This window comes from Rhineura floridana, chromosome 1 (genome assembly GCF_030035675.1).
Source record: "Rhineura floridana isolate rRhiFlo1 chromosome 1, rRhiFlo1.hap2, whole genome shotgun sequence".
Lineage (NCBI taxonomy): Eukaryota > Metazoa > Chordata > Lepidosauria > Squamata > Rhineuridae > Rhineura > Rhineura floridana.
Window position 1 is genome coordinate 239,701,660 of NC_084480.1, and position 25,976 is coordinate 239,727,635.

General features: G+C 42.2%; 1 protein-coding gene across 12 annotated transcripts in view; it reads right to left on the reverse strand.

The window, feature by feature from the left end:
* The window catches only part of PTPRM (protein tyrosine phosphatase receptor type M), an 838,757-nt gene that overhangs the window by 220,793 nt on the left and 591,988 nt on the right, over positions 1-25,976 (reverse strand). For 5 of the 12 annotated variants that reach the window (XM_061595686.1, XM_061595700.1, XM_061595730.1 and 2 more), the window contains one exon: positions 20,459-20,488. The exons of the other annotated variants lie outside the window; for them this stretch is intronic. In XM_061595686.1, coding sequence (XP_061451670.1) covers positions 20,459-20,488 — 30 coding nt within the window. The remainder of the gene's footprint in view (positions 1-20,458; positions 20,489-25,976) is intronic. 12 annotated transcript variants of the gene reach the window in all.

Sequence of the window (25,976 nt, forward strand, 5' to 3'; positions counted from 1 at the left end):
CTCTGCAAGTGCTCTGTATGCTGCCACCCAGATCCTTTCCTTCCGTCCGCACCACACAACAGCAACCTTTCCCCTCTGTTCTCATCTGTAAATCCCAAGCCTTGGCTACCGAAAGAAGGTTGTGTAGTGAGAGTTATGGAAAGAACCTTGGGGAGAGAATACTGCAGGGCTCCACGTCACAGTGCAAAGCCCCCCTCCCAAAGCTACAGCACAGCAACAAATACCTTGCTCTTCAGTTAACCCTCCACCGGTGTCAAGCCCCACACATAAGCCCAAGAAAGAAGGAAGGAGCCCCCAATGACTTCCTAACATCGCTCAGCACTTCCCAAGCTTACCAGGCAGCAGGAAGGTGTGTGTGTGTGTGTGGCTTTTTCTTTTCATCTAAGAACACTAACAGAGGAAACTGTGGCCTGCAGTCTGCCACCATCTTCATCTCCTATGAATGCTTTTCAACTCATGGAGGACCAGAGGTGTCCTGGGGAAATAAAGTGGTGGCTATAGGCCAGCACTTCACTCTGAAGCACTCCCAGTCACCCAGGGGAATTTTTAAAAGTTTATTTCTTATTGTTAAAAAATGGCTGCAGGGGTGTGCTGACCCGTGAGCGGAAGGGGTGCCAATCTGTGGGCAGGAGGAAGAGGGAAGGCTGCTAACCCATGGGGTGAAGGAAGGGGCAGGGCTGGCCACCCATGTGTGTATGGATGCGATGGCGACAGTAGGTGGGGGTGGCGAGCAAACCGAGCAGGGCAGAGCCCCTAACTGTCATAACATTTGGTAATTTGTATTTTTTTTCTTATTTGCATTTTGTATTTGTGTGTATTTTTTGTGAGCCACTTTGGGGGCCTTTTTGCTCAAAATATGGCATAGAAATAACCTATAACATAACATAAAATGGTGGTGGTAGGGGGGCTTGGCAGGTGTCAAGGGAGGTGTCCATGCCCTGGTGCTCACAAGCAGATTAAGGTTTATATACCAAATCAAAATCCTGTATTTACATTAAAAAAGAGCAGAAACAAAAATCACAGCAGGTTGAATTGGTTTTTGCCTCCTAGAGAAATGCTGCAATATCAGAACCTTTAAGCCAAAGTTGATGAAACTGAGGTCCAGCAAGGGAAATATGGACTTACAGCCAAATCTTTTTAGTGAACATTGCAGTGTTTCATGAAGATTGTCAGTTGAGTGAACTGTTGCAGATTATTGGGTGCTATAATGGATGAAATGTTTGACTACGACTGGAAAGATCTGTGACCAAATGCTCAAACAGCCATGAAGTTCCTTGAATGGTATTAACCAAATCATGAGTTTCTGTAATTAACCTACTTACAAGGTGGTTGTGAAGAGAAAATGGGTAGCTGTGCAAACAACCCTGGACTTCTTAGAGATAGGGTAGAACAGATACAAATAAAAAGCTAATTTGATGCTGACAGGCCAGTAAGATGGCTAGTTTTCTTTAATAAGAGGAAATAAGCATTACATTTAATCTACATTAACATGGCATCATGCATTAATAATTTGAATAGCATCTTAAAGAGGATATATGGCCTAAACTGAAATATATAATTAATCAAGATTAGCTAGTTTGGGAGTGCTTGAAGTGAATAGTAACCTTTTATTTATTGTTGAGGTTAATTTATTTTCGTCAGGTTCACTAGCTTGAACTAATTTGCTTGATTGCCTGATGGTATGATCCTAATGATAACAAAATCTTCCGTAAATAATGCTTCCACTAATGTAACCAATTACATTAAGTGACATTTCCTGTCTTATGTTAATCTCAGAGTAACATGAATATTCAAATAAAGCTGGCTAACCTACAACTGTATTATTCTTATCCAAGATAAATAAGTTGCCAAACACTGAGTCATGTGTACAATACTCAAATGCAAGGTGTACTGTCTTCAGGGGGGATTACTGTCTAGTAAACATGTAAACTAAAGCCTGTATTGTCAAACATGAGAAACAGGCATATTGTAGCATATCAGAGAGACACAAAATTGGATTTTGAATTTATTATTTTATTTCCATTCAATTGGGTGGTTTGCTATTCGCTCTTTGGCCACACATAATTAACATAGGAGGTAAATATTACAACCTCACCAATCAACCATCCACTGCTCCCTTTTTATTTCTGGCATATTAAGGTTGGGTAGACCCAAGATATCTGTTTTTCCACCCTATGATTGGACAAATCTGTCAATTTTGGTTCTCCAGTTTTCTTTTTTCCAATCTTAAATTCATTTTTTTACATTTCCACAACAATGTGGAAATTATCTGCATCAGTGCAAATTTCTCCTAATAAACACATTGGTGCGTGCAGTTTTGACTAACAAATTTTTGCAAGCAGTTTTCCCTAATATAATATATTTTATGTTATTTCCCCCAATATATGCATTTTTATGCATACTTTATCTTATGCATTTTTGTACACATTTCTTGGCTGGAGAACTGCACTGCAAAATTCAGAGAAGTGTGAATTTCAAAGGACAGCTGTGTTTCTGTTCACATATTGTTTTGAAAAGTGTGAATTTGGCAGGTTCACCTTTAAATGTGAACTGAATCACATTTCTCCCTATCTCTACTTTTTACTTCCCATCATGTTATATATTATATGACAGATGATACTTTGCTACCACATCCAGTGATCAGTGTTTATAATATTTCAGAGAGTAACTGTTTATTTCACAGCAAAAGGCTTTTGTAGAAAAGTTTATGAACCCTATGGAAATGTACAGTATTAACTCTAAAATCTGTAATTCTCCTAAACCAAGATTTCTCCAGTAACAGCACTAACCTTCTTGGGAACATATTTTTACAGCTGCAGCACTGGGGGACTGGAGAAGACCTGCCCTGGGAGTGAGTACCTGAGCATCTGGGTACTTGCTTGCTCGCCCCTCTGGGTTGTTGTCTCTTGAGACAGTTGAGATCCCAGGTAAGTGCTACAAGGACTGGGATCCACTGCCTGACCCTGACTCCAGAGAGAGGCTGCAGTCAATTTTGAAGCCTGTTGCATCAGCTCTTGGCTGCGTCAGGGGGCATAAAGGCCTGGCTGCCCTTGCGAAGTCCCTTAGGGAGTCCTGAGTGGGAAGGCACTCTAGAGGAGATTGGTAGTAGGAAGGGTATATTGGGCATGTGTAGTTCCTGCACAGGGCGAGAGCCTGTGCAGTGAACTGAACGATAGGAGAAAGTTACCAGATGCCTTCAGACTAAGATTCTGTAACTGGCAGAAGGCTGGCTCTCCCTGGGTGTGAGATGGGGGGGGGAGTAGGTGTGCTCTGTGTGAAAGATATTGAGTGGGTCTGACTGTTCCCAATTCTCTCAGAGGCCTACTGGGATAACTGGTTCAGGTAGGTTTTGTTGGTGGGCTCTTGTTAGGTCCATATCAGATGTTTAGGAGGAGTCTTAGTAAGAAAGAACATGGGTGATACCACCCCAATTTCAGTGATCATGGGTAGAGGGAGGTATAGCCATGGGGAGGTAGTGAGCTACCACCCAAGAAGAGGGTAAGGCTATCTGCGCCTTGTTCTTCGCTCCCACTTCTCTCATGGACGAGTTCCTTGTTGCTCATCTGCTGTGCCCACTGGCCTGCATGTACGTTCGTTTAATGCCAGATCGGTACCCAGTAAGGTCACACTCATCCATAATTTGATCATGGATAAAGGGGTGGATTTGGTGTGCATTACCGAGACCTGGGTGAGTGAGCTGGGAAGAGTTGATCTGACCCAGCTGTGCCCATCTGCATACTCAGTGCAACACCAGCAGAGGCTGCAGGGATAGGAAGAGGAGTTGCTATGGTCTACAGAACTTCCATCTCTGTAACCAAGAAACCACTCTGTCTTGGACCTGACTGTGAGGGCCTGCACCTGATGTCATGCCAAGGAGACAGTAAAATAGTGTTGAACCTGATGTACTGTCCACCCTGTTGCCTGGTAGCTTTTCTGACAGAGCTGATGGAGGCCATCTCGGCTGTGGTATTGGATGATAGTCCTCCAATGTCCATGCTGAGGCTGCCTCTAGTGTTCTGGCTCGGAACTTCATGGCCTCCATGACAACCATGGGGCTGTCTCAAGTTGTCACCGGCCCACTTCAAATGGAGGAAGGGGTGGTCTGGAGATAGGGGGTGGATGTCAACCCATTGTCATGGTCCAACCACTTTCTGGTGAAGTTTAGAGTTGTGGCTTCGATCCTCCACTGCAGGGGTGGTGGACAGATTAAAATGGTCTGCCGCGGGAGACTAGTGGAATCCACTGGATCCCTGAATGCCCTAGGGGAGTTCCCAGTAGATAGAGTAGGTGACCCTGTTGAAGCCCTTGTCATGCTGTGGAACAGCGAGGCGTGTTGGTCTCTTAACACGGTTGCTCCTGAGTGCCCCTCCAGCATTATGGAGTCTGGTCCGCCCCTTGGTACACCAGACAATGAAACAGGCTGGACGACAGCTACAGCACAAGTGGCAAAAGATGTGCTGTGCAGCTGATTGGCCACAAGTAAAACACCATAATCGTGCCTATTGTGTGGTGGTGAGGGTGGTGAAGAAGACTCAGTTCTCTGCCACTACGGCATCGTCAGGTAGCCATCCAGTGGAGCTTTTCCCTATTGTCAGGGGTCTGTTGACATCACCTCCAGGAAATGGAGTTTTAGACCCTTTGGAGGCCTACTGTGAATTGTTTGCAAGGCACTTTGAAGGTAAAGTTCCTTGCCTCCGTACCAATCTTGATGTCCCATCCACATCTACTGTAGTCCCCAGTGAGGTGTCCAGTGCAATGTCTGCTGCAACTTCCTGAGATCGGTTTCAATTGATGCGGTCTGATAATGTGGACAAGGTGCTTGCAATGATGCAGCCAGTAATGTGTTCTCTCGACCGTTGCCCTTCTTGGCTTATTAAAGCTTGCTGAGGGGGTTTGACCAAGTGCATCCAGGGTGTGGTCAATGTGTCATTGCGGGAGGGAGTGGTTCCAGCTGTGGTGATCTGACCACTCCTGAAAAAGCCCACCCTGGACCCATTGGTTTGTGACAACTACCACCCGGTCGCAAATACCCCCTTTAAAGGAAGGTGATTGAGAGGGTTGTGGCACAGCAATTGCAAGTACTCTTGGATGAAACAGATTATCTTGACCCATTCAGGCCTGGTTATGGGACTGAATTGGCCTTGGTTGCCCTGATGGATTACCTTTATTGGGAGAAGGACAGGAGGAGTGCGACCCTGCTATTCTTACTTGATCTCTCGGCGGCTTTTGATACCATTGACTATGGTATCCTTCTGGGCTGACTTGGAGAGATGGGTGTTGGAGGCACTGTTTAACAGTGGTTCCAATCCTATCTCCAGGGTCGTTTTTAGAGAATAGCATTGGGTGATTGTCTTTTAGCCCCCTGGCAGTTGTGCTGTGGGGTGCAGCAGGGTACCATCTTGTCCCCAATGCTGTTTAACATCTATATGAAGTCCTCGGGAGTGGTCATCAGGAGATTTGGGGTGAGGTAGTATGCTGATGATACCCTGCAGCATTTCTCTGTAACATCTGAACTGGGAGAGGCCATGCAAGCCCTGGACCGCTCCCTGGACTCGGTGGTTGGCTGAATGAGGGCCAATAAACTGAGTCTGAATCCTAGCAAGACAGAAGTGCTGTGGGTTGGTGGTTCCTGAGTTCGGACAATTGGTCAGTTGTCTGCTTTGGGTGGGGTTATACTCCCTCTGAAAGAGCAGGTCCGTAGTCTGGGGGTGCTTCTGTATCCATCTTTGTTGCTAGAGGCCCAAGTGACCTCAGTGGCTAGTAGTGCCTTTTACTAGCTTCAGCTGGTAAGACAGCTGCGGCCGTTTCTGGACTGGGATAGCCTAACCCATTGTCCATGGATTGGTAACCTCCAGGCTGGATTACTCTAATGTGCTCTATGTGAGGCTGCCCTTGAGGTTGGTCTGGAAGCGGCAACTAGTGCAAAATGTGGTGGCACGACTGCTCACTGGGCAGGGTATCACCAATATGTACCCGGTTGCTGAAAAATTGCACTGGCTATCAGGTACCGGGCGAAGGTCAAGGTTCTGGTTTTGGCTTACAAAGCCCTATATAGCTTGGGTATATACAGCTGGTATAGCACAGTGGGGAGGAGAGTCTGGCTGGGAGTCCAGAGTCTATGAGTTCAAATTCCCACTCATGTCTCCTGGGTGTCAAGGGCCAGCTAAAGATCACCACAACAGTGAGTGGCTCAGGGGTTACGTGCCCTGCCACCTGTGCAGCCGTGGGCAAGCTGCATAGTCCCAAGGAGCCCAGTTCCCCCCCCCAGCTGGCAGTTGAGGACAAGGAAGGGGCTGGCTTGTGCAGTTGTGGCAAGCTGAGCAGGCTCTAGGCAGCTGGGGAGGCCTAGCCTCAGAGGGAGGCAATGGTATACCCTATTCATAGGGTAGCCATACGTCAGGATCGACTTGAATTTCCATTTCCATTTCATATAGCTTGGGACCAGGATACCTGAAGGATAATCTTACTCCTTATATACCCAGTCGATCACTATGCTCTGTAGGTGAGAGCTTCTTGCAGATAACATTCCGCACAACACAGGAAACAGACCTTTAGTGTAGTGGCACCTACCCTTGGGAATTCCCTCCCCTTAAATATTAGACAGGCACCATACCTGTTATCTTTTTGACGCTTACTGAAAACCTTCTTCTTTTAAGTAGAGACCTTGTCCTAGGCTATGACTGTGTTGGAATGGCTTTTTTTATCTGTTTTTAAAGCTTTTTAAAATAAGATATTTTTAAGTGTTTTTTTATGATGTTTTTAAAGATGTTTTGTTTTAATATGTTTTTAAGGATGTTTTGTTGTAATATAGTTTAACGTCTATTTTTATAATCTTTTAGAGTGTTTTTAGTGCTTTTGTTTGCCACCCTGGGCTCCTACTGGGAGGAAGGGAGGGATATATATCTAATAAATAATAAATAAATAATAACTATTTGCTGCTGCTTTTACATTTCTAGAGAGTGATTAAGTCCCACACAGGGATAATTTCTAGCTTGTCCTACTAGATCCTATGACAAATGAGTAGGAAGGCTTTTCACAATCTCTCAAAGTGTTGAGAATGTCGGCATGCATGTAAGCATTTCTACAGTTCATGATAAAACAATCAATCATAATTTACATGCAGCAAATCATATTCTATTACATCAAAACATATTGTTTCATGTATGTCCTGATACATTATACTGAAATTTTGATAACTGATATCTCAAAATAATGATTTATTATGGCTTTGGAAATCCTAAGCTTGATCAAATATTAGACAGGCACCATTTCTGTTATCTTTTCAGTGCCTATTGAAGACCTTCCTCTTTCAACAACCCTTGTAAGTTGAGACCTTATCCCAGTCTGCATCTGTGTTGGAATTGCTTTTTAATATGTTTTTTTAAACCTTTTTTTTAAAAAAAGCAATATATTTTAACATTTTTTCTTTTTTAAGACGTCTTCAAAGCTTTTTTAGAAATGTTTTAAAGATGTTTTGTTTTAATGTATTTTAAAGTCTGTTTTTATGATGTTTTAAAGTGTTTTTAGTGCTTTTGTTTGCTGCCCTAGGCTCCTGTTGGGAGGAAGGGCAGGATATAAATCAAATGACAGACAGACAGACAGACAGACAGACAGACAGACAGACAGACAGACAGACAGACAGACAGACAGACAGACAGACAGACAGACAGACAGACAGATAGACAGATAGACAGATAGACAGATAGACAGATAGATAGATAGACAGATAGATAGATAGATAGATAGATAGATAGATAGATAGATAGATAGATAGATAGATAGATTTTTGGATAAGGCAACCTCGTGCAATTACTACACATTTCAACTTCCTGTCCTGGTGAAAATGAATTGAAAATTGCAAGAAATAAAAACTATGGTCCAATGCACTTGAATTTGTTTAATATTTCATATGTATAAAAGCTATTATGACCTGAGGTGAAACAAACCCAAATGTAAGGATGCATTATAACAAATGATAAGCAATTAAAAGACAATAAAAATAGTAAAATGAAGTATTTGGGATCTTAACAGCTATTCACTACATGCTCTTAACTGCATACTTCTGCCCTTAGGTGGAGGGTCCCCTCTCCCCAGAAACCTGCCTGTGTTCAACTTCGATATGGATTGGGACCCTAGTGTGGGTTTTTAAAAACACTTTGCTGCCTGCTGCAGTCCCAATCCAGATGGAAACCTACAATCTGCATCTACTCCCCATGTTAGGGAACTGATCTGGATCAGACCCTCTATGCTGGCAGTTTGTGGGAAAGAAGAAAGCAATTTTACATCCATCACTCAATTCAGTGAGAAATGAAGGACCATTCTATGCAGAGTAAGACCTCTAATTTAGGTCTTTGCCCAAAACTTTGAGCAGATTTTAATATGATGGTTATGATGACGACAACAAGAAGACTGATTTTTTAAGTAAATGAGTTTCCTTGCTGCCTAAGCACATTATCAGATTTAAGATGGCTTTTTCCTTGAAAATGTGATTTCAGAAAGCGCATCCCTATTTATGCTACGCAGAGGAAGAGATAGATAGAGAAGCAGCAGATAGATAAATAGCACCTGACATTGATTTAAACAATTGCTGAATATTTGCCTGGTAATGTCTACGGGTGCTTCCATTTTTAAAAGACATTTTAAAGTCTTACATTATATAGATTTATATACATTTCTGTCTGCAGGCCATTGAAAAATCAATAAGAAAGATGCTTATAAATTAGTTTATCACTAACCTAGCCTAATAACCCTAATGTGCTACAAATCCTGTTGCCATATTTGCATTTCCTGCATTTGCCTTAATTATGCTGTCACCTAACAGGAAGCTCAGTCTACAGAAAAATTCACAAAAACCAATGATGCAGAAAGCTAAAAAAGACTTTATTCCACTTCATGGATTTACAGCTATGAAATCCTGTGGCGAAGTGGTTGGAACAGACTTTGTTTGTAAGGTAAACAGTGTTAGACAGGAGACACATAGCAATGACCTACTATGCTAATAAAAAGTGATATTGAGCTTACTAATTCAGATAAGGGTACACAGATTGCACTTTCTCCAAAGTGTAAAGGCCTGTCAGTGAAACAAATGCACAGCCCTGGTTACAATTAATTTGATTCTTGTTCTTTTTAAGGCTCAGCTTGTAGATTTAATTAAAGCTTTCATGCAGCAGGCACATTCAGCAAGTATCTGTATGTATTTAATGGCTTCTGTTGAAAGAGGGCAACAGTGAAGGCAAAGTTTCAAATAACAGGCAATAATACAGAAAAGAAATTAATATGCATGTTACTGGTCTTATTTATAGAAACAGATTCCAATACTTTGAACACTAGTATACAGTTAAGGTGTAACACCAATTACCAGACACAAACTGCATGAATCCCTACAGGGCTGAACTAAACGGGGAGAGGGTTGTGGCTCTTTAAATCCATGCAAAATCAATTTTGAAAGGGCATGCAAACAGACAAAAGAGTTCACCCACTTTGCTGAGGTGGGGGGAGGGAAGACCCCCTCATTTTTGAGATAATCAGGACATTGAACAGCAGCAGCAAACTAGCATAAAAAGTTAATTGAAAAATGATCCCCCTCCCAACATGGCACAACCTAATGAATTAATGTAAACTTTGAGCTCTGCACAGCAGCCAAATGCTCACTAGGAACTGTCTAGTCACTTGTATGCTTAGCCTGCCTCTGATTACATTCCAGGTTCCTAGACCTCCTGAGTTAGACTCATAAGCCTAGGGGAGAGAATCACTGGATAAAACACATTTCAGTCTCTTGTTTCTAAAGGATGCATGGAGGACGTTTGCAGTGTAGATTAATTTAGGACAGCCAAATATTACTTATAGCTAGGAATGCTATTGGAAAGAAAACCATCAATGATTTCAAGTTGACAATTTACTATGTAATGTTAACCACTGTCTAGTAGTGATGTTATGAATAAATATCATACCCTGTCCTCCCCATCTGTTCTGTCCCCCTCTTAAGTGATGTCATTACATGCATTTGGTGATTTTTTTTTTTAGAAAAGGAATCTCCTGGGTTTTGCATAGAAAGAAAGAAAGAAAGAAAGAAAGAAAGAAAGAAAGAAAGAAAGAAAGAAAGAATCTCCTTCCAAACATCAAAGCAGCAGCTTCACCACTGTATGGCATGGCACTACCGACTGCAGCACTAACTGGAACACTCTGTATAGAACATAGATCTGGTCCAGCTGCTTTTGTTTTTTTAGCTACGTGGGTCACTGCTTTGGTACCAAAGTTAACAAGAATTAGGCAAGATTATTTTTTTGACACTGATATGAATTCTAATCACTACAAAATAAACAGTAAATTATATGTAAATAATTATTATTAATAACCCTGAATTTGTAGAAGAAAAAAAGTTGGATTTCATGACCAGCATATTTCATCTTATTTAATGGAGCATTTTTGTCATGAATAGAAATAAAGCCTACTGGGCACATTTTAGATGTGTATTCATTGATGGGCGCCTCCCCTCTGCCTGTTTTGTACCTGGGAAACTTTACTAGAACTGTTATATTTGAAGGGTGCAATCCTTTACATATTTACCTGGGGGTAAGCCCCACTGAACATAGTGGGCCTTACTCCTGAGTAGACACATACAGGAATGTGTTTCATGCCTTAATCAAAAAACTCACTAGAAAACAAAAATTGCCTTGTTGGATCAAACCAAGGTCGATCTAGTTGAGGATTCTATTTTCAACAGCAACTACTCTAATATCTCCAGGAAGCCTAGAGTAGGGCATGTAGTTTGTCACCAGCAACTTGGATGGCTTTAAGAGAATTAGACAAATTCCTGGAGGATAAGGCTATCAATGGCTACTAGCCATAACGGCTATGTTTCTGCATACCAGTTGCTGGAAACCACAGGAGGAGAGAGTGCTCTTCCACTCAGGTCCTGCTTGTGGGCATCTGGTTGGCCATTGTGTGAACAGGAAGCTGGACTAGACTGCCCACTGGTCTGATCCATCAGGCTCTTATGTTCTTGTATAGTCCTCTGAATATATAGGTTCCATATAATAGCCACTTACAGACCTAAAGCCCATGAACTTAAGCATTTTAAGTGACTTAAATTATTGACCATTACTGCATCTTATTGTAATGAATTCCATAGATATTATGAGTGATAGGAAGAATTACTTATCAGTGCTGAACTATGGATGGAGGAGAATCTCGTTCAGTCCACATTTTTAAAGGAAACTGACTTAATTTGCACCTCCCAGACTAGCACACAGATTGGATCTTACTCAGTTTTTGCAATTGTCAGAATTTTGCAATACATTTGTAGCTCAAAAATGAACCAGAATGTCTAAATAAACTTGCATATTTTATGATAAGATACATTTAGAAAAGTATGTATTGATATAAAATATGTATTTAAATATGATTTTGTATGATATAAAAAACTCACAGATTAATACGAAAACGAGCAGAAAGGACTTATGAATGAATACATGCAAACCTGACACAGACCAAAAATAGATTCACTTATCACTATAATGAACCTACTGGCAAATGATTTCACTGGTTGACTCAGAGTTGCCTATACCGGCTCCCTCTTTCTTTCATTGCTCCCTTTAATACTGAGCTCAGTGCCCCTGTGCCAACAGGATTAGAGCAAAAATAAGGTCACTGAGAAACAAGAGGGGTGTGTGACGAACAGGGGTGCAATCCGCCTTCCTCTGCCTCTGCCCTCCAGCCAATCAGAGTTAATGGAATTCTGATAGAGGGAAATATAGAGGAGAAAGAGTTGAGGGAAACTTAAGTGTTAGAAATAAATATACCTTTTATGGTCCTGAACCAGCCATGGTACTGTAAAATGGTTTCTTCTCCTGAGTTACCCTGCTACCTGGATCTTGTTTATGATAAGAAAATAAAAAGTAGAAAACAGTACTGGGACCCATCTAGTACTGGTCATGCGTCAAACAGATACTGTTTGTTTGACCATCACCTTACCATAGTCTAGATAGCCCAGCTGTGGATAAAGAGAGGATGGGACAGGTGGTTCTAGTGAGGGAAAGAGAACAGGGAAGAGATACCTATTTTATTTATTTATTAAATTTATATCCCACCTTTCTGCCCAGAAGGAGAGAATTTTTACTCATGAGCAGCATCTGAGCCCTCTCACGGGAGTATCAGCATGCTCAGAGTATAGAAACATATTTGTAAAAAACACCTAAAGGGCAACCCTTAAAAAACAAAAAGGTTGGAGCATGTTCAGTGGCATCCAGAAGTCACTGTTGGAAAAGAAAAAAAAGGGGTGATGGAAAAAGAAGAGTGAACTGGTCTGCTTGAGCCCCAATGGCTTACCCTAGTATTCTAGAGGGAGAGCATGGCTGCTTTCCTAACATCCCTGAACAGGACAGGAATAGTCCTCTTGGTGGTTCCACTTGTTTTCTACTAATCTTCAAATATCTCTTGCACCAGCCTTTCCCAACCTTTGGGTCCCCAGATGTTGCTGGACTACACCTCCTATCAGCCCTAGCCACCATGGCCAATGGTCAGGAATGATGGGAGTTGTAGTCTAGCAACATCTGGGAACCCGAAGGTTGGGAAAAGCTGTCTTGCACCATTTATCTATCTATTCTTTTCTTTCTCGTTATCCCTTCTTTCTTCTTTGCTCCTCTCATATCCTTTTCTACTATAAACCTAAAATTACACCATTCATTCCCTGTGTTCTGTCTTCCTTGCTGCTCCCTTTCATTGGACATATTCACTTCTTGGCATCCATCTGGCTTCTTTGATTAGTGTATTTCAATGTATAATAATAATAAAACCTATATATGTCTCAAACTGAGGCCTGCCTATGCACACATCAGAATGAAGTGGGACTGAAGTGGCAGAATCAACTTACTTAGGCTGCAGGTAAACATTTTGAATTTTCCTCCGTATCAAAAACTCCCATGATATAGAAAGTCAGCATAGTAGACTGGGCTAGAATTTTTGTCCCATGATGTTCTAGTTTTTTCTTTCAGGCAGTAAGAGTAGTGGGAAAATATTAAAGAGTGTCACTCTTTAGGTATATTTTAAATGGAACGCTCCACGTTATCACCTCAGGATTCTAAAATCACATTCTTCTGCAAATATAAACATTTGAATCTTTGTAATTTCACATCACTTCCCTTGCCTTGTGTGTCTTGCCTTACTCAAGCTTATTTCAATGATAAAATTATATAAGGTTGAATTCAGTCCTCCAAAACCATGGTCTGCAGGACCTTCATGACTGAGCCTCAGACTTACATGCTTGTTTCTCTCCCTTTCCTGTCTCACAGACTGGCTCTCTGTTTCCTATCTGAATTAGCAAACTATGATTGCTCTCCAAACTTCACTCAGAAACCCACTTTAAACCATCGTTCTGTTTTGGGGGCCAAGCACTACTCATAGGTCAGACATAATGGCAAACTATGGATAGGAGGACTAAGTATGAAATGATGAGGAAAGACAAGAGAAGGAAGAAGTGCACGGTCTGGCTCTTTCACATTGCTCTAAATCATGGTTTGGAAGATTATTTGAACTCAGATTTAAAGACTGAAGACAGGATCTGTGTCATTTATTTTATATAGACACTTCAGAAATAAATACTAATACAAAGATGAAGTAAACACGTATTTTATTAAATCTAACAGCTTCATTTTTGTGTAGACACCATGGGCTTTCACATGGACTCATCTGTATGGGTAAGTTGAATCACTTGGGAGACTTTAAATGAACAGGGAAAGATTACACCTGCTGTTTGCTACCCTCAAAGGTTAAAATTGTGATTGTTAAAAATGTGATTGCTTAAAAGCAAACAATCCCAGGAATCTCATATATGGATATGCGCATATATATGTTAAAGGAAATATAGGTTGGGCGGTTAATGTGCATAATAAGCCCCCCCCCTATTTTCTGCTGCTCTGTTGATCAGCAGGAGGGTATGTTGTGGAACACGCAAGATTAGGCAGTGGGCCAGAAGCAACCAAGGGGAACAGATTGCACCTTTCTGAACAAGAGTGAAAAAGGAAGGTATGATTCCTGGAGACTACGCATGCCCGGAGAATGTACAAAATGCTGTACAAGGCATGTTGGAGATTATGCATAATGGAGAAAATGTATACAATTCACTTGATATATATGCACATTCCCTAAAGCCTGTTGGAGATTATGCATAATAGCTGGAGAATTTACAAACTTCTAGTGATATATGCACATTCCCCAAAGCCTGTTTGAGTTTATACATAACACTGGAGAGTGTGCAAAATTTAGCTGAGATATGCACATTCGGCAAAGCCCATTGAGGATTATGTATGATGTACAGAGAATGTACAAAATTCAGGTGATACATGCACATTCCCCAAAGCCCATTGAGGATTATGTACATTTACCGGGAAATGTGCACAATTCCCTCCTCATGGAAGGTTAATGTGTACACTCTCCATGAGACCTGGTGAATGTGCACAATAGTTGGTTGTTATGCACATTAACCACTCAACATACATTCCAATTAACATATGTGTGTGTGTGTGTATAAGCACACACAAAGGAATGGAATTTAAAATCATAAAACAGTTGAGATTTCATTTGCCTCCTTACTTTAGTAGCTAACAGTTGTTCACCCCACCCCACCAATATACCTTTGCAATCATGATAGCTAAAAAAAAAAAAAAAAAAGGAAAGCAATAAAGCAAAGTGAAGACTTCTTGGGCTACATTGCCCATCTCTATTCAGTGGCACTTATTCAAGGAATTATTTGTACACACACTCTCCATACCAGATGGTTGCTTAATCTTGAGATAGGACTGTATTCTCTCCTATGACAATATGGCAGAGAAAGAATTTTTTGAAGAGTCGGGAAGGAAAAAATGGTGGGCAAGCTGAGATAATTTACCTTGTGGAAAAACAAAAGAGTGCTGACAGATGGTACTTTGGGGCAGATTATCATTAATCTAGTCGTAACACCCAGCAATAGGGTCAATAAAAGTATTTTAGCCAAAGCATCTTCTGTAGGATTTAAAGGATAACAGCTTCAAAGTTTGAATAAAAATCTAATTACATAGGAATGCTAACGCTAGCAGGCTAAACGAACACATTTCCCTCCAGAGAAAGGAGCATTTTGTTTTAACCTTTCTGAACTACAAAAAACTAAAACATTGGAATATAAAGACATTTGAGTTACTTTTCTCTACCTATTGTCTTTTTTAAAAAAGTACACTGATTTGTGTATATTCACCTCATTCCTCATGGTTCTGCCCTTGGCACTTGGTTCAATATCTGATTAAAACACCCTGAAAACTAACAGCTCAATTTGTTATGAAACTACAGTTCCTAAGCAACATAAATTACCTACCAAGTTGTGGTTTCACCATGCAGCATAACTTATCCTTAAGCAGTATTTCTGTACACAAAGAGTATGCAAACAGTATAGAGGTGGACAAAACCACAGTGATTCTTCAGATGTGGAATAAAAGGGAATGGCACTTGCCATTGAAACCTCCACATGGTATGCTTTTTCTCTTTTCCTCTCATACTTCCAGTGGTCAAGATAATCCAAGAAGAAACAACTGTTCAATAATTCCTTTCATGCTCAGTATTCAATGTGCAGTCTGCTAGTTCATTTTTATAACCATTTAAAAGCTTAGCAGAATATAAAATACTTCCCCGCGATCTTTTATACTTCACACATTATTTTTCTATGGGAATGTGTTATATACAAAAAGATTCTTAACATCCCAGCTGTTTCTGTGTTGCAGAAGCAGTACTATCTTTGCTTTGTTATTCAGAGAGATTTGGGCCAGGATGAGTAAAAGCCTACAACTGAGGCAGATTCTCACTTTACTGGATATTCACACACTGGAATGATCCCAGGGTGCCAACAGGATTTTTTGCGCCCAGTACACAGTATGTGGACTGGGCTCTCTGCTGCACTCACAAAATAAGGCACAAATGTGCATAAAATTTGCACCTACTTATGCCATATGTAAACGTGGGGGAAGAGGGCCCAAAAGTAAATGACAGGCCATACAAGTAACAGGATGTTTGACAGACAGAATGCTATAGTTATTATGAACCATTAATAAACATAACAAATTATCTTAAAATACCCTGCTTGCTTTTCAAACAACTTTTTAAATCTTGAATTTATCCCATCAGGAGCATCCAGAATTGCTGTACATCTTTTGATCCCCTTCATCTGAAATACCATCCCTGGTCTTTCACTGAATGTAGTATTGCCAGCCTATGACCAATTGATGAAAGACCTCACAACACATGACGTTTAAGTTCTTTGCATGATTTAGGGTTGGCTTGGGGAGAGAAGGGATCTTATGCTTTTAACAGCTGTGTGGCAGGCAGAAATTAAATAGGGTAAGTCTTTTCAAGGATGGAAATACAAATATGGAAAATCTTCAGCTACTGACAATGTTAGCACACAGGTCAGACAGCCACTTTTTTCTTTTCTTTTTTTTAACAAAAAGGATATACTCATTTAAGTATTTATATGAGCAGGAAAAACTCTCCCTCAAGAACCCCTCTATTTGCCCCCCATGGGTGGGCAAGCAGTTAATCACCACCCTGCATATTGCTGCTACAATCAACTTCACCACCACCCCACCCCCAGCATTTTGCTAAAAAACCCAAACCTAACACTTCAGGAGACTGGATGACAATGTTTCAGTTGTGAAGCACACAGTGAACATTTCTCTCTTCCTTCCTCCCCCGCTACCTTTTTGGCATGTTAGAGTAAAACCAATAGCAACAAAACATTTCGGCAGCTTGATAATGTACTTTTAAATAACAAATATTAAAAATGAACACTTAGAAATGAAACACTAGAAATAAAAACATATTCAAAGCCAGGAAAAAGGGCATCATCCACTCACCTTCCGTGCTTTGATTCCTACATTCCACTTCTAATATTTTACAGCAGGAGTGGGGAACTTTTTTTGGCCTGGCAGCCCACATCATTATTTCCCTCCATCCCCATGGGCCAACGTAACAGGCTGGACAAGTCACCTGCCAATCACAATGGTGTCAGGTGATTGACACCTGTCAAAGTCCCTTGTGCAGAGCTTCCCAAATTGCCCAACAACCAGCTGGTTGCCAGGCATTTGGGAAGAGTGGCACAAAACATTTTGCAAGTCCTGTGCTCAGCGCTTCCCAAGTAATTATGATTATCAGTGTTTTCATATAATGCCTAAAGTCTCAATTGTGTTCAGTTGAGCTTACTCCCGTATTGATGTGCACAGGGGATTCCTACTGACCCCAGGAATCCATATGCCCCTTCCTTAAAGAAAGCCAGGGCCACAATCCTATACCCACTTTCACTTACTACTGAACATAAAAAGACTTAATTCTGAGTAGACAAGCATACCATTGTACTGTAAATTAACTATACGTTGAATTCTTAATGAGGGCCTGGGTTTTAGTTCTAGCACTGCAAGAGACATGCCTAAGCCTCTTTGCAAAGTTTTCATATTTTGTATTCGCCATTTGTGTGTGTTTGTGGATTCTTAAAAGTTCACCAGCACTTATTATATTTTTACCAGCACTTATTTGCAGAAAATCACTTATATGGCAGACCTGATTTCAGATGGACCTACCACAGGAAATACGTATCCTGGTTGTGAGGAAGAAAGGAAAGGCAATGGGGGACAAGAACAAATGAGGTCTTTAGAACTACAGAGATTCCAAGGATTACAAAAGTGCAAACTGTAGCTCCTTAGGACCTCATGGATTCCTATTGCCTGGTGTAAAACAACTAATTTGTCAACCACAGCTCTGATGCCACTCATTAACTAAAACACTGAAAGGTGGGGGCAATAAGGCAGGTTCATCTTACAGAAATCACTAAGAAGCTTGTCTGCATGTTTTGCGTTCCAACTTAAATTTTAGGAGATGTAAAGGCTGGCTTTTTAAAAAAAATGAAAGTTGAGAGTCTGGGTCCCCTGCTGGCTTTGGGCTCAGTACATGAGTACACCCTCTATTCACTTCTTGGTCACCCTAATCATCCCTGTGGCTCCATCTATATTCAGTGTGAGCTTGTAGGAAAAAACAAGAGCCAGAGATTATGAGGTAAAATCTGTAAACTGCCTGTTCATAGTTACATTGGTCACAAAGGGTTGCCAACTTTTGAAATAACAATAAAAAAACCCTTGTAATTGAGTTGGGCCTGGATACAGAGCTCTCTGGCTCATAGTGGAGCCCAGAGCCCAGAGCCCAGAATGGTGGCAACAGCAGGTCCTGTGTTTTTTTGTATGTCTGGAGATGGAACCCAGCACAAAATCTGCCTATTCACTGGTAGGCATTCATTCTGGTAACTGGTGCAAGTGCTCACACAATTGCAGGTCCAAGGTCAATGCCTGTGTGGCTAAAAGTGTGAACCAATGTAACAGTGACCTGATCTTTTAGGAACTGAGGACTGCGTCAACCTCACATTTATTTCTCATTAAGTTGTACCCAGAACTTCTGAAAATTAGCTCTATGGAAATACTGAAAATGTGGAAGTACTCACAGAAATCTAAACACAGAAGAGCACTGAATTCTGTGATACTACAACTCAAGATCACGCTTTATTTATTTACCTAATTTGTACTCTGTACTTCAGTAAAATAACCTTTGTCACATTTGCTATAGCTCTTTTGGTTTATGTAGAGCATTGTAAGAATGTAAGAGCTCTGCTGGATTGAGTTAAAGGTCCATCTAGATCAGTGCTCTGGTCCAGTGGTGGTCTGTCAGATTTCTTTGGGATGCTTACATGCACTACACTAAGGCAACAGTTCTTCTCTGCCAAAGAGGATTATCTACCAATTACTTACATGCTTACTATACAATTATGACTCATGCACTGTGCACCCACCAGTAGGATTTCTTCAGAAAAAAGTGGTAAACAGGCAGATCATGACAGACTATGGGCTCATCCAGACAACTGTAAAATGTGTGACACGCCCGCTGTGTGTGTTCATTATTTTTCGGTCGTCCAAATGACGTCTCGCGCTGTTACGCATTTTCGCGGGTTAAATCTGCTCCTTGTAATACCGGCAAAAATGCGATTTGCTGTTTAAAACCGGGAATCATCCGCTGTGCCTCCAGGAGTTAGGATGCAATACCACGGACTTTACAGCTGATGGGCGGTTCTTGGGCGTTTTCCCTTGCCCCTTCTCCTCATTCCAGCCAATCACGTATCTGCACTTTTGCGCATGTGCGAGAATAAACCCGGGAAAATTGAGCCAATCATCGCAATGGTGGGGTGTTGGGGGGGGGTCTGCAACTACTGCCCAGATGCATTTTATTTTTTGCCAGCCTGCAAACTGGGCAGCCACTCTGGGTGAGATCTGCAATGCACAGCAAGCAAGAAAAGGGTGGTGGTCGGTTTCAGCCTGCCTCGTGGAAAGCTTTGTCAATTTCATTCTACTTGCTGGGGGTTTTGCTTCAAATCAGAAAAGCATACATTGTAATATCGCAAATACAAACTAGGCAGGCGTGAAACCGACCAGCAGCCTTTCCTTCCCAGGAGAGAACTCCTTTACAGCCATATTGTGCTTCGTTGCAAAGGGGGAGAGGAGCATATGTAATTTTTTTGCTGACCAATTGGTTGATAGGGGGAGGTTTTAGAGGCGGAGCTTGGAAAAAGCAAAAAGAATGTAGGGGTCTTACCGCTGCATGTGCGGGTGCAAAAAAGCATTTTTTTTAATTGGGAAAGAGCGAACTAAAAGGCAAAGTGAGGACTATCAGATGACAAACTGAATATGGAAACCGTGGATTATCCCGCTCCGTTTGGATAAGCACTATGTCATATAAACACTTTAAAATTACAGCTTCTTAAAAATGACAATGAACAAGTAAACATAACCTTGTGTACATGCCCTTTTCAATTAAAATAGAAAATACCCTCTTACCTACTTTGTAAATTTCATTCTCTGGGATCAATATGCCAACAATTCTCTGTTCCACAGAAACCAATAACATTTCAGCAGTATTTTGGTGTATGAATGGGATCATAATGCATACAGTAATGGATATATGGTAAATGGCTGCACATGTACATACATCACCAGATTTCCAACAAGGACAAAAAATTAAAAATAACAACCCTATGTCCACTTACTTGGAAATAAGCCCTTTGAACTCAGTGGGATTTACTTCTAAGTAAACATGCATAAGATCTGGATCTAAGTACCCTAGACTTTTTTTTAAAAAAAAATCCTAATAATTGTATTTACACTTTCCTAATATTTTCAATAAGAAAAAAAAATTACAACACTTTTAACACACAGTATGTGGCAAAGGAAACCTAAAGGAAACATGGATTTGAATATAATGACATGAAGATGTTTGGTTTCAAGCGAGGCTGAAAAGTGTTTTGAGTTTTACAAAGCAAGTAGAATCATTAGTATTCACTGTTCATGCACAGAAGAACAACATGGCAGAAAGCACGTCTCTGATGATGCACAAATAAGTTACTTACAGGTAATAAGTGTAGGAGTGATAGCTTCTTCTGCCATGATGGTGGAAGGATTTAGGCAGTGGAGGAAAAGATGAAATGGAAGGAAAGAAAAGCCAAATATTAATGTATGAAAAAATCAAGATGAGACTAGAACTGGAGAAACAAATGAAAAGGTAGCAAGAATGCATCTCAGAACTATCATGCACCACATTTGGAACAGACAGATGACATATCCACTCTTCACAAGAGCTTAAGCAGCAACTAACGAATTCCTCACTGAGTTTTTTAACACACGTTACCACACATCTAATAGCCATTACTAACAAAGATATATGTCCCCTATACATCTATGATACATAACACAGAGGGATACATGTTAATTCATTAGCCATGCTTTGGGTTCACATATTTCTATTAGAAAGAATAGCATGCCACTTCCAAAACATCACTAACGAAATCTGGAATGGTAACATTTCATTATTATTTTTTTGCCAGCGTACTGTGGGTTATTTGGTATTGCAAACCTTCTCTATGTTGTCTTACTATGTAAATTAACTATGCTGCAACACAATGCACAGCTCCATTTGCTCAGATATACCAATAAAGCTTAGGAGCATGGAACTCTGGGCTGACAGTTTACCCACATCAACTAGGTGGGAATGTAACAGAAAACCTAAGTTTGAATACAAAAATATGTTTAAAAAAAATGTTTTTCAACTTTTTTTAAAAAGGTAAAATAACACACTTTCCCTTTATTGGAAATTTTAAACATTTTTGCTTTAGTAAAATCAACTTCTTCCCAAACCATGACTAAACAACAGGGCTTGGCTCCCTGGAAAAATGTCCACTGGTGTAACCTCTGCAACAGTGTTGCCCTTCCTGGTGGGCAGGCGGGTTGAGTGTTAGGCCCCTTCCCAGCACCAGAAAGAAAAAGAAAAAAAGGGGGGGGAAACCCAAGATGCCGAGAATTATAGCTTGTAAAAGTATTCCAAATCCATTTATTGAAAGGAAACAAGCCCAACGCGTTTCGGCCATGTCTTGTTGGCCTTCATCAGGGGCGATTACAAGGTGTAGCTTCGAAGTTATCTTATAGTTAAATGCTCCAGTTAATCTTAATAGCAATTCTTGGTAATTACCCATGGGTAATTTCTCATTACAAAGAAATGCTATTAAGATTAACCGGAGCACTTAACTACAAGATAACTTCGAAGCTACACCTTGTAATCGCCCCTGACGAAGGCCAACTTGACATAGCCGAAACGCGTTGGGCTTGTTTCCTTTCAACAAACGGATTTGGAATACTTTTACAAGCTATAATTCTTGGCATCTTGGGGTTTCCCCCCCTTTTTTTCTTTCTGCTGCAAGTAGATGCTATCCACCCCTGGTTTCCCTTCCCAGCACTGCCCACACCCTCACTCAGAGTCTCCTCGCTGGGCATTGTCCCTAAAAAAGCACCAGGCGAATTCCGCCTTATACATCACCTGTCCTACCCTCGGGGTGAGTCTGTTAATGACTTTATTCTGCAGGACCTGTGTTCCGTCTGCTACATGTCCTTTGACTGTGCAGTATGGATGGTTAGAGATTGTGCAACTGGTGCCCTTATGGGAAAATGTGACATCAAATCTGCTTTCCGTCTCCTCCCTGACCACCCACAGAATTTTGAACTGCTTGGTTTCACCTTTGCAGGTGAATATTATATTGATTGGGCACTCCCCATGGGCTGCTGGATGACATGTTCAGTTTTTGAGTGTTTCAGTTCCTTCCTAGAGTGGGCAGTTAAGAGACAGGCAGGTTTGCAGTCAAGTCGTGCACTATTTGGATATTTTCCTATTTGCGGGCCCAGCAGATTCTGGTATAGGTAGGGCCTTTATGGTCTACTTCGCTGCGTTGTCGGAGGAACTCGGTGTTCCCCTGGCAGCTGAGAAAACCAAGGGTCCATCCAACTCTTTCACCTTCCTGGGCATTGAGATCGATGCCGTGGCCCAGTGCTGTAGGCTTCCTCAAGACAAACTGGAGGCCCTTCAAGGAAAAATCTTGGGTGTCGTTATGGCTAAAAAGGTTACCTTGCTAACACTTCAGGAAGGGACTGCCTTTTAGAGGCAGAGCTACAGGTGCACCCCGATGCCTCAGGCACTTTTGGTTTTGGGGTGATTTTCAACAACTCCTGGTGCCATGGCGGCAGGCCGCAGCGCTGCGCTCAGGCTGGGTTCACCCGAGACCTGACCTTTCTGGATTCCCCCCCCCCGTTGTCATGGCAGTGCACCTCTGGCTAGACAGGTTGCGTGATTCCACAGTCCACTTTGGGTGTGACAACATGGCTCCAGTACATGTCATCAACACCCTGTCTTCAAGAAACCCCAATGTCATGTGCCTCATGTGTGCATTTGTGGTGCAATGTCTCCGCTATAATATTCTGTTCCTGGCATGCCATGTTCCAAGTATTGGAAACAGTATTGCTGATGGTCTATTACAGAACCAGATGGAGAGGTTTAGCCAGCTAGTGCCGTTTGCAAGGGCCCAGCCGGATGTGGTCCTCCTGGCGCTATGGGAGATTGGAGGCTCTAGTTGGAAAGGGCCATAAGCCGGTCTGTTGCATCCAGCACTATGTCCACCTATCAGACAGCAGGTAGGAAGCTATCAGTTTTCAGGAAAGCCAGGGGCTACACTCAGGATTGGACCATCCTTGTGGAGCATTTTATTGAGTTCTGTGTAGAGGGCAGAAGCTGGGGCCTTTTGGTCAAGACCATTTGAGGTAAGCTCTCTGGTCTCGCCTTTCTAGCTAAGGCACAGGGCTTCCAGGATTATTTGGGTGACTTTTGAGTTTGATGAATCTTGGAGGGCTGGACTCATGAACACCCGGGGGCCCCAGATGCTCACCTACCCTTTTCCCCAGAACTATTGCTTGGGCTACAGGGACAGTGGAAGGACTGATGTTTTTCCCCCTTTGAGGTGCTGCTATATCACATGGCCACCGTCACCCTGTTTTTTTGGGCCTTCTGGATCAGGGAGGTGGTGGCAGGGTCTAAAATGGACCATTCCCTGTGGGCTCTATTGGTTTCTGACCTCACCTGGAGGGAGGAACAGGCACACCTGCAACTACGTTGGTCCAAGACAGACCAACATCATAAGGAACACTTGTTTGCACTATCTCCCTCCCAACGGGAAGAACTCTGCTCAGTAAGTGCCCTACGGCGCTTCATGGCAGTTTGGGGTCTGCAGACCGGGTACCTATATACACACAGGGATGGCCAGCCCCTCACCAAATACCAATTCTGGGTGGTGGCCAAGGCCGCACTTAGCAACTTGGGTGTGGACCCCAACAAATTTGGGACACACTCCTTCCAGATAGGTGCGGCTTCTACAGCTGCCCATCTGGGTTTCTCGAAAGAGAGGCTGCATGCAGTTGGCAGAAGGTGTTCTGACGCCTACAATGCTTATATTAGACCACTTACTGGGATCCGGAAAGCCAACTGTTAAATTGTTATTGCTATTGCGCTTGCGCTAAGCTGGTGTTGTTTTTGATAGGCCGCTGGAAGGGAGCAGAGTGGGCGCACATCCTCCTCTGCGGCCACAGTATGGTATTCTGGGCAGGCCGCAGGGCGGTGAAGTCTCATTTTGGTATGCAGCTGGGGCTTAGTCAATGGGCCTCAGTGCAGTGGTTTGGCCGCCGAGAGATGTGCTGTTCCAGCCACTTCGGGTCAGGCTGTGCTCCAGTTACTTGTTATTCACCTTGGGGGTAATGACCTGCGTTTGTTGAAGGGCAAGGCCCTTATCTGGCAGGCTTGTAGTGACTTCCAGACCATTGGGCGGCACTGGCCGGGAGTGCACTTACCACATAGTCTGACATCTTACCACATAGGAAATGGAATTGCATTGGGGACCCCAGGGGGATAAATAGGACCCACAAAAATGTTAATAGGCAAATACAGAAGGCTCTGTGGGACTCTGGTGGTTTTGTTATTCATCAACCAGAGATAAGACACAGTAAGCTGGAGCTATTCCGGCCAGACAGTGTTCACCTGATCGATGTAGGTAATGACATCCTGCTAGCAGATCTGCAGAGGGGCTTACATGAGATTCTTCTCAGCTGTGGGTTAAAGGGAGACTAAGCTAAGGCTTGTCCCCCTTTTGTGGCAAGGAAGTGTGGGGAAAAGGTTAAAAGGGGAAAGGCAAAGAGGTAACACCTTTAGGCACCATTGGGGGTGAGAGGCGGCTCTCAAGGCCTGCAGCTCAGGGCTATACAGCAAGGGCAGAATACAGACCACTTTTGGGGCCAATGTGCCTCATCCGCTCGGAGTTTCAGGGCACCGAGGGGTGGTGATGAGGATTGCCCCCCCTACACACCTTCGGAAGATCCTCTGTGGTGCAGAGTGGTAAGCGGCGGTAACGTAGCCGAAGCTCTGCTCACGGCCGGAGTTCGATTCCAACGGAAGGAGGAAGTCAAATCTCCAGTAAAAGGGGTCGAGGTCCACTCAGCCTTCCATCCATCCGTGGTCGGTAAAATGAGTACCCGGCATATGCTGGGGGGGTAAAGAAAGGCCAGGGAAGGAACTGGCAATCCCACCCCATATATACGGTCTGCCTAGTAAAGCGTCGCAAGACGTAACCCTAAGAGTCGGAAACGACTCGCACTACAAGTGCGGGGACACCTTTACCTTTTTACACACCTTCAAGATGTGGCTGAAGGCAGGGGTTTGGCAGATTGGCAGGCCCTTGCTCCAACAGGGGTTGGTCGCCCTATAGCTGCAAGCAGGCTTTGCCTGGGTCATCAGGAGGCTCCAGTACTTAAGTTCCCCTCTGCAGGTTCATTATTCTAATCAAATCTGGTTTAATAAAAGTGACCCATTATTTTAACCCAGCAGCCGTTGTCCATGACTTATTTTGGCCCTAGGCCACAATCCTTGGTCTAGAGATTAAGGGGAAGTGAAGAAGAAATATACAAAATGGGTGCTTCTGCAGCAGTAACTCTGTTCTGTCATCCTCCACCCCCGTGAGCATGATCCCATGATCTCTACTACAGATGTCTATATTTTGAACCAAGCAAGAACATTCATATGCAGTGAAGTAATACAATTGCCTCTGTACTTCTGCTATCTTCTAGTGCAAAAAAGAGTAGTAACTGCTTTTTATAGAGAAGTAGAAAAACTTACTAAACAAAGGTGCAAATAGTGCTAAGATGAAATGTATAAATAAATACTAAAGGTATTGGTAATTTCTACAGTATAGTACTTTTTTGGCTATGACAAAAATAAAATAAAACCAAACCCTCCCCTCCCCATATAAACAAGTCTTCCAAAGGATTTCAGCTAATGTTAACTTGCCTCCAGGTACATGCTGCAGGCATCCCTTTGAAAATGAGGCTTTCATCAAATTTTCTTTCTTATCTTCTTTGCCTGTAGAAATGTTTGCCAGCTTCTATTCTTATTTTTCTGATGACAACAGTATTGTATAAAGAAGCTACATGCTTAATATCTAATTCATAAGTGGCATATTTGCTAAATGTACACCTGTTCAAATTCTATTTAAAAGGAGAATGTAA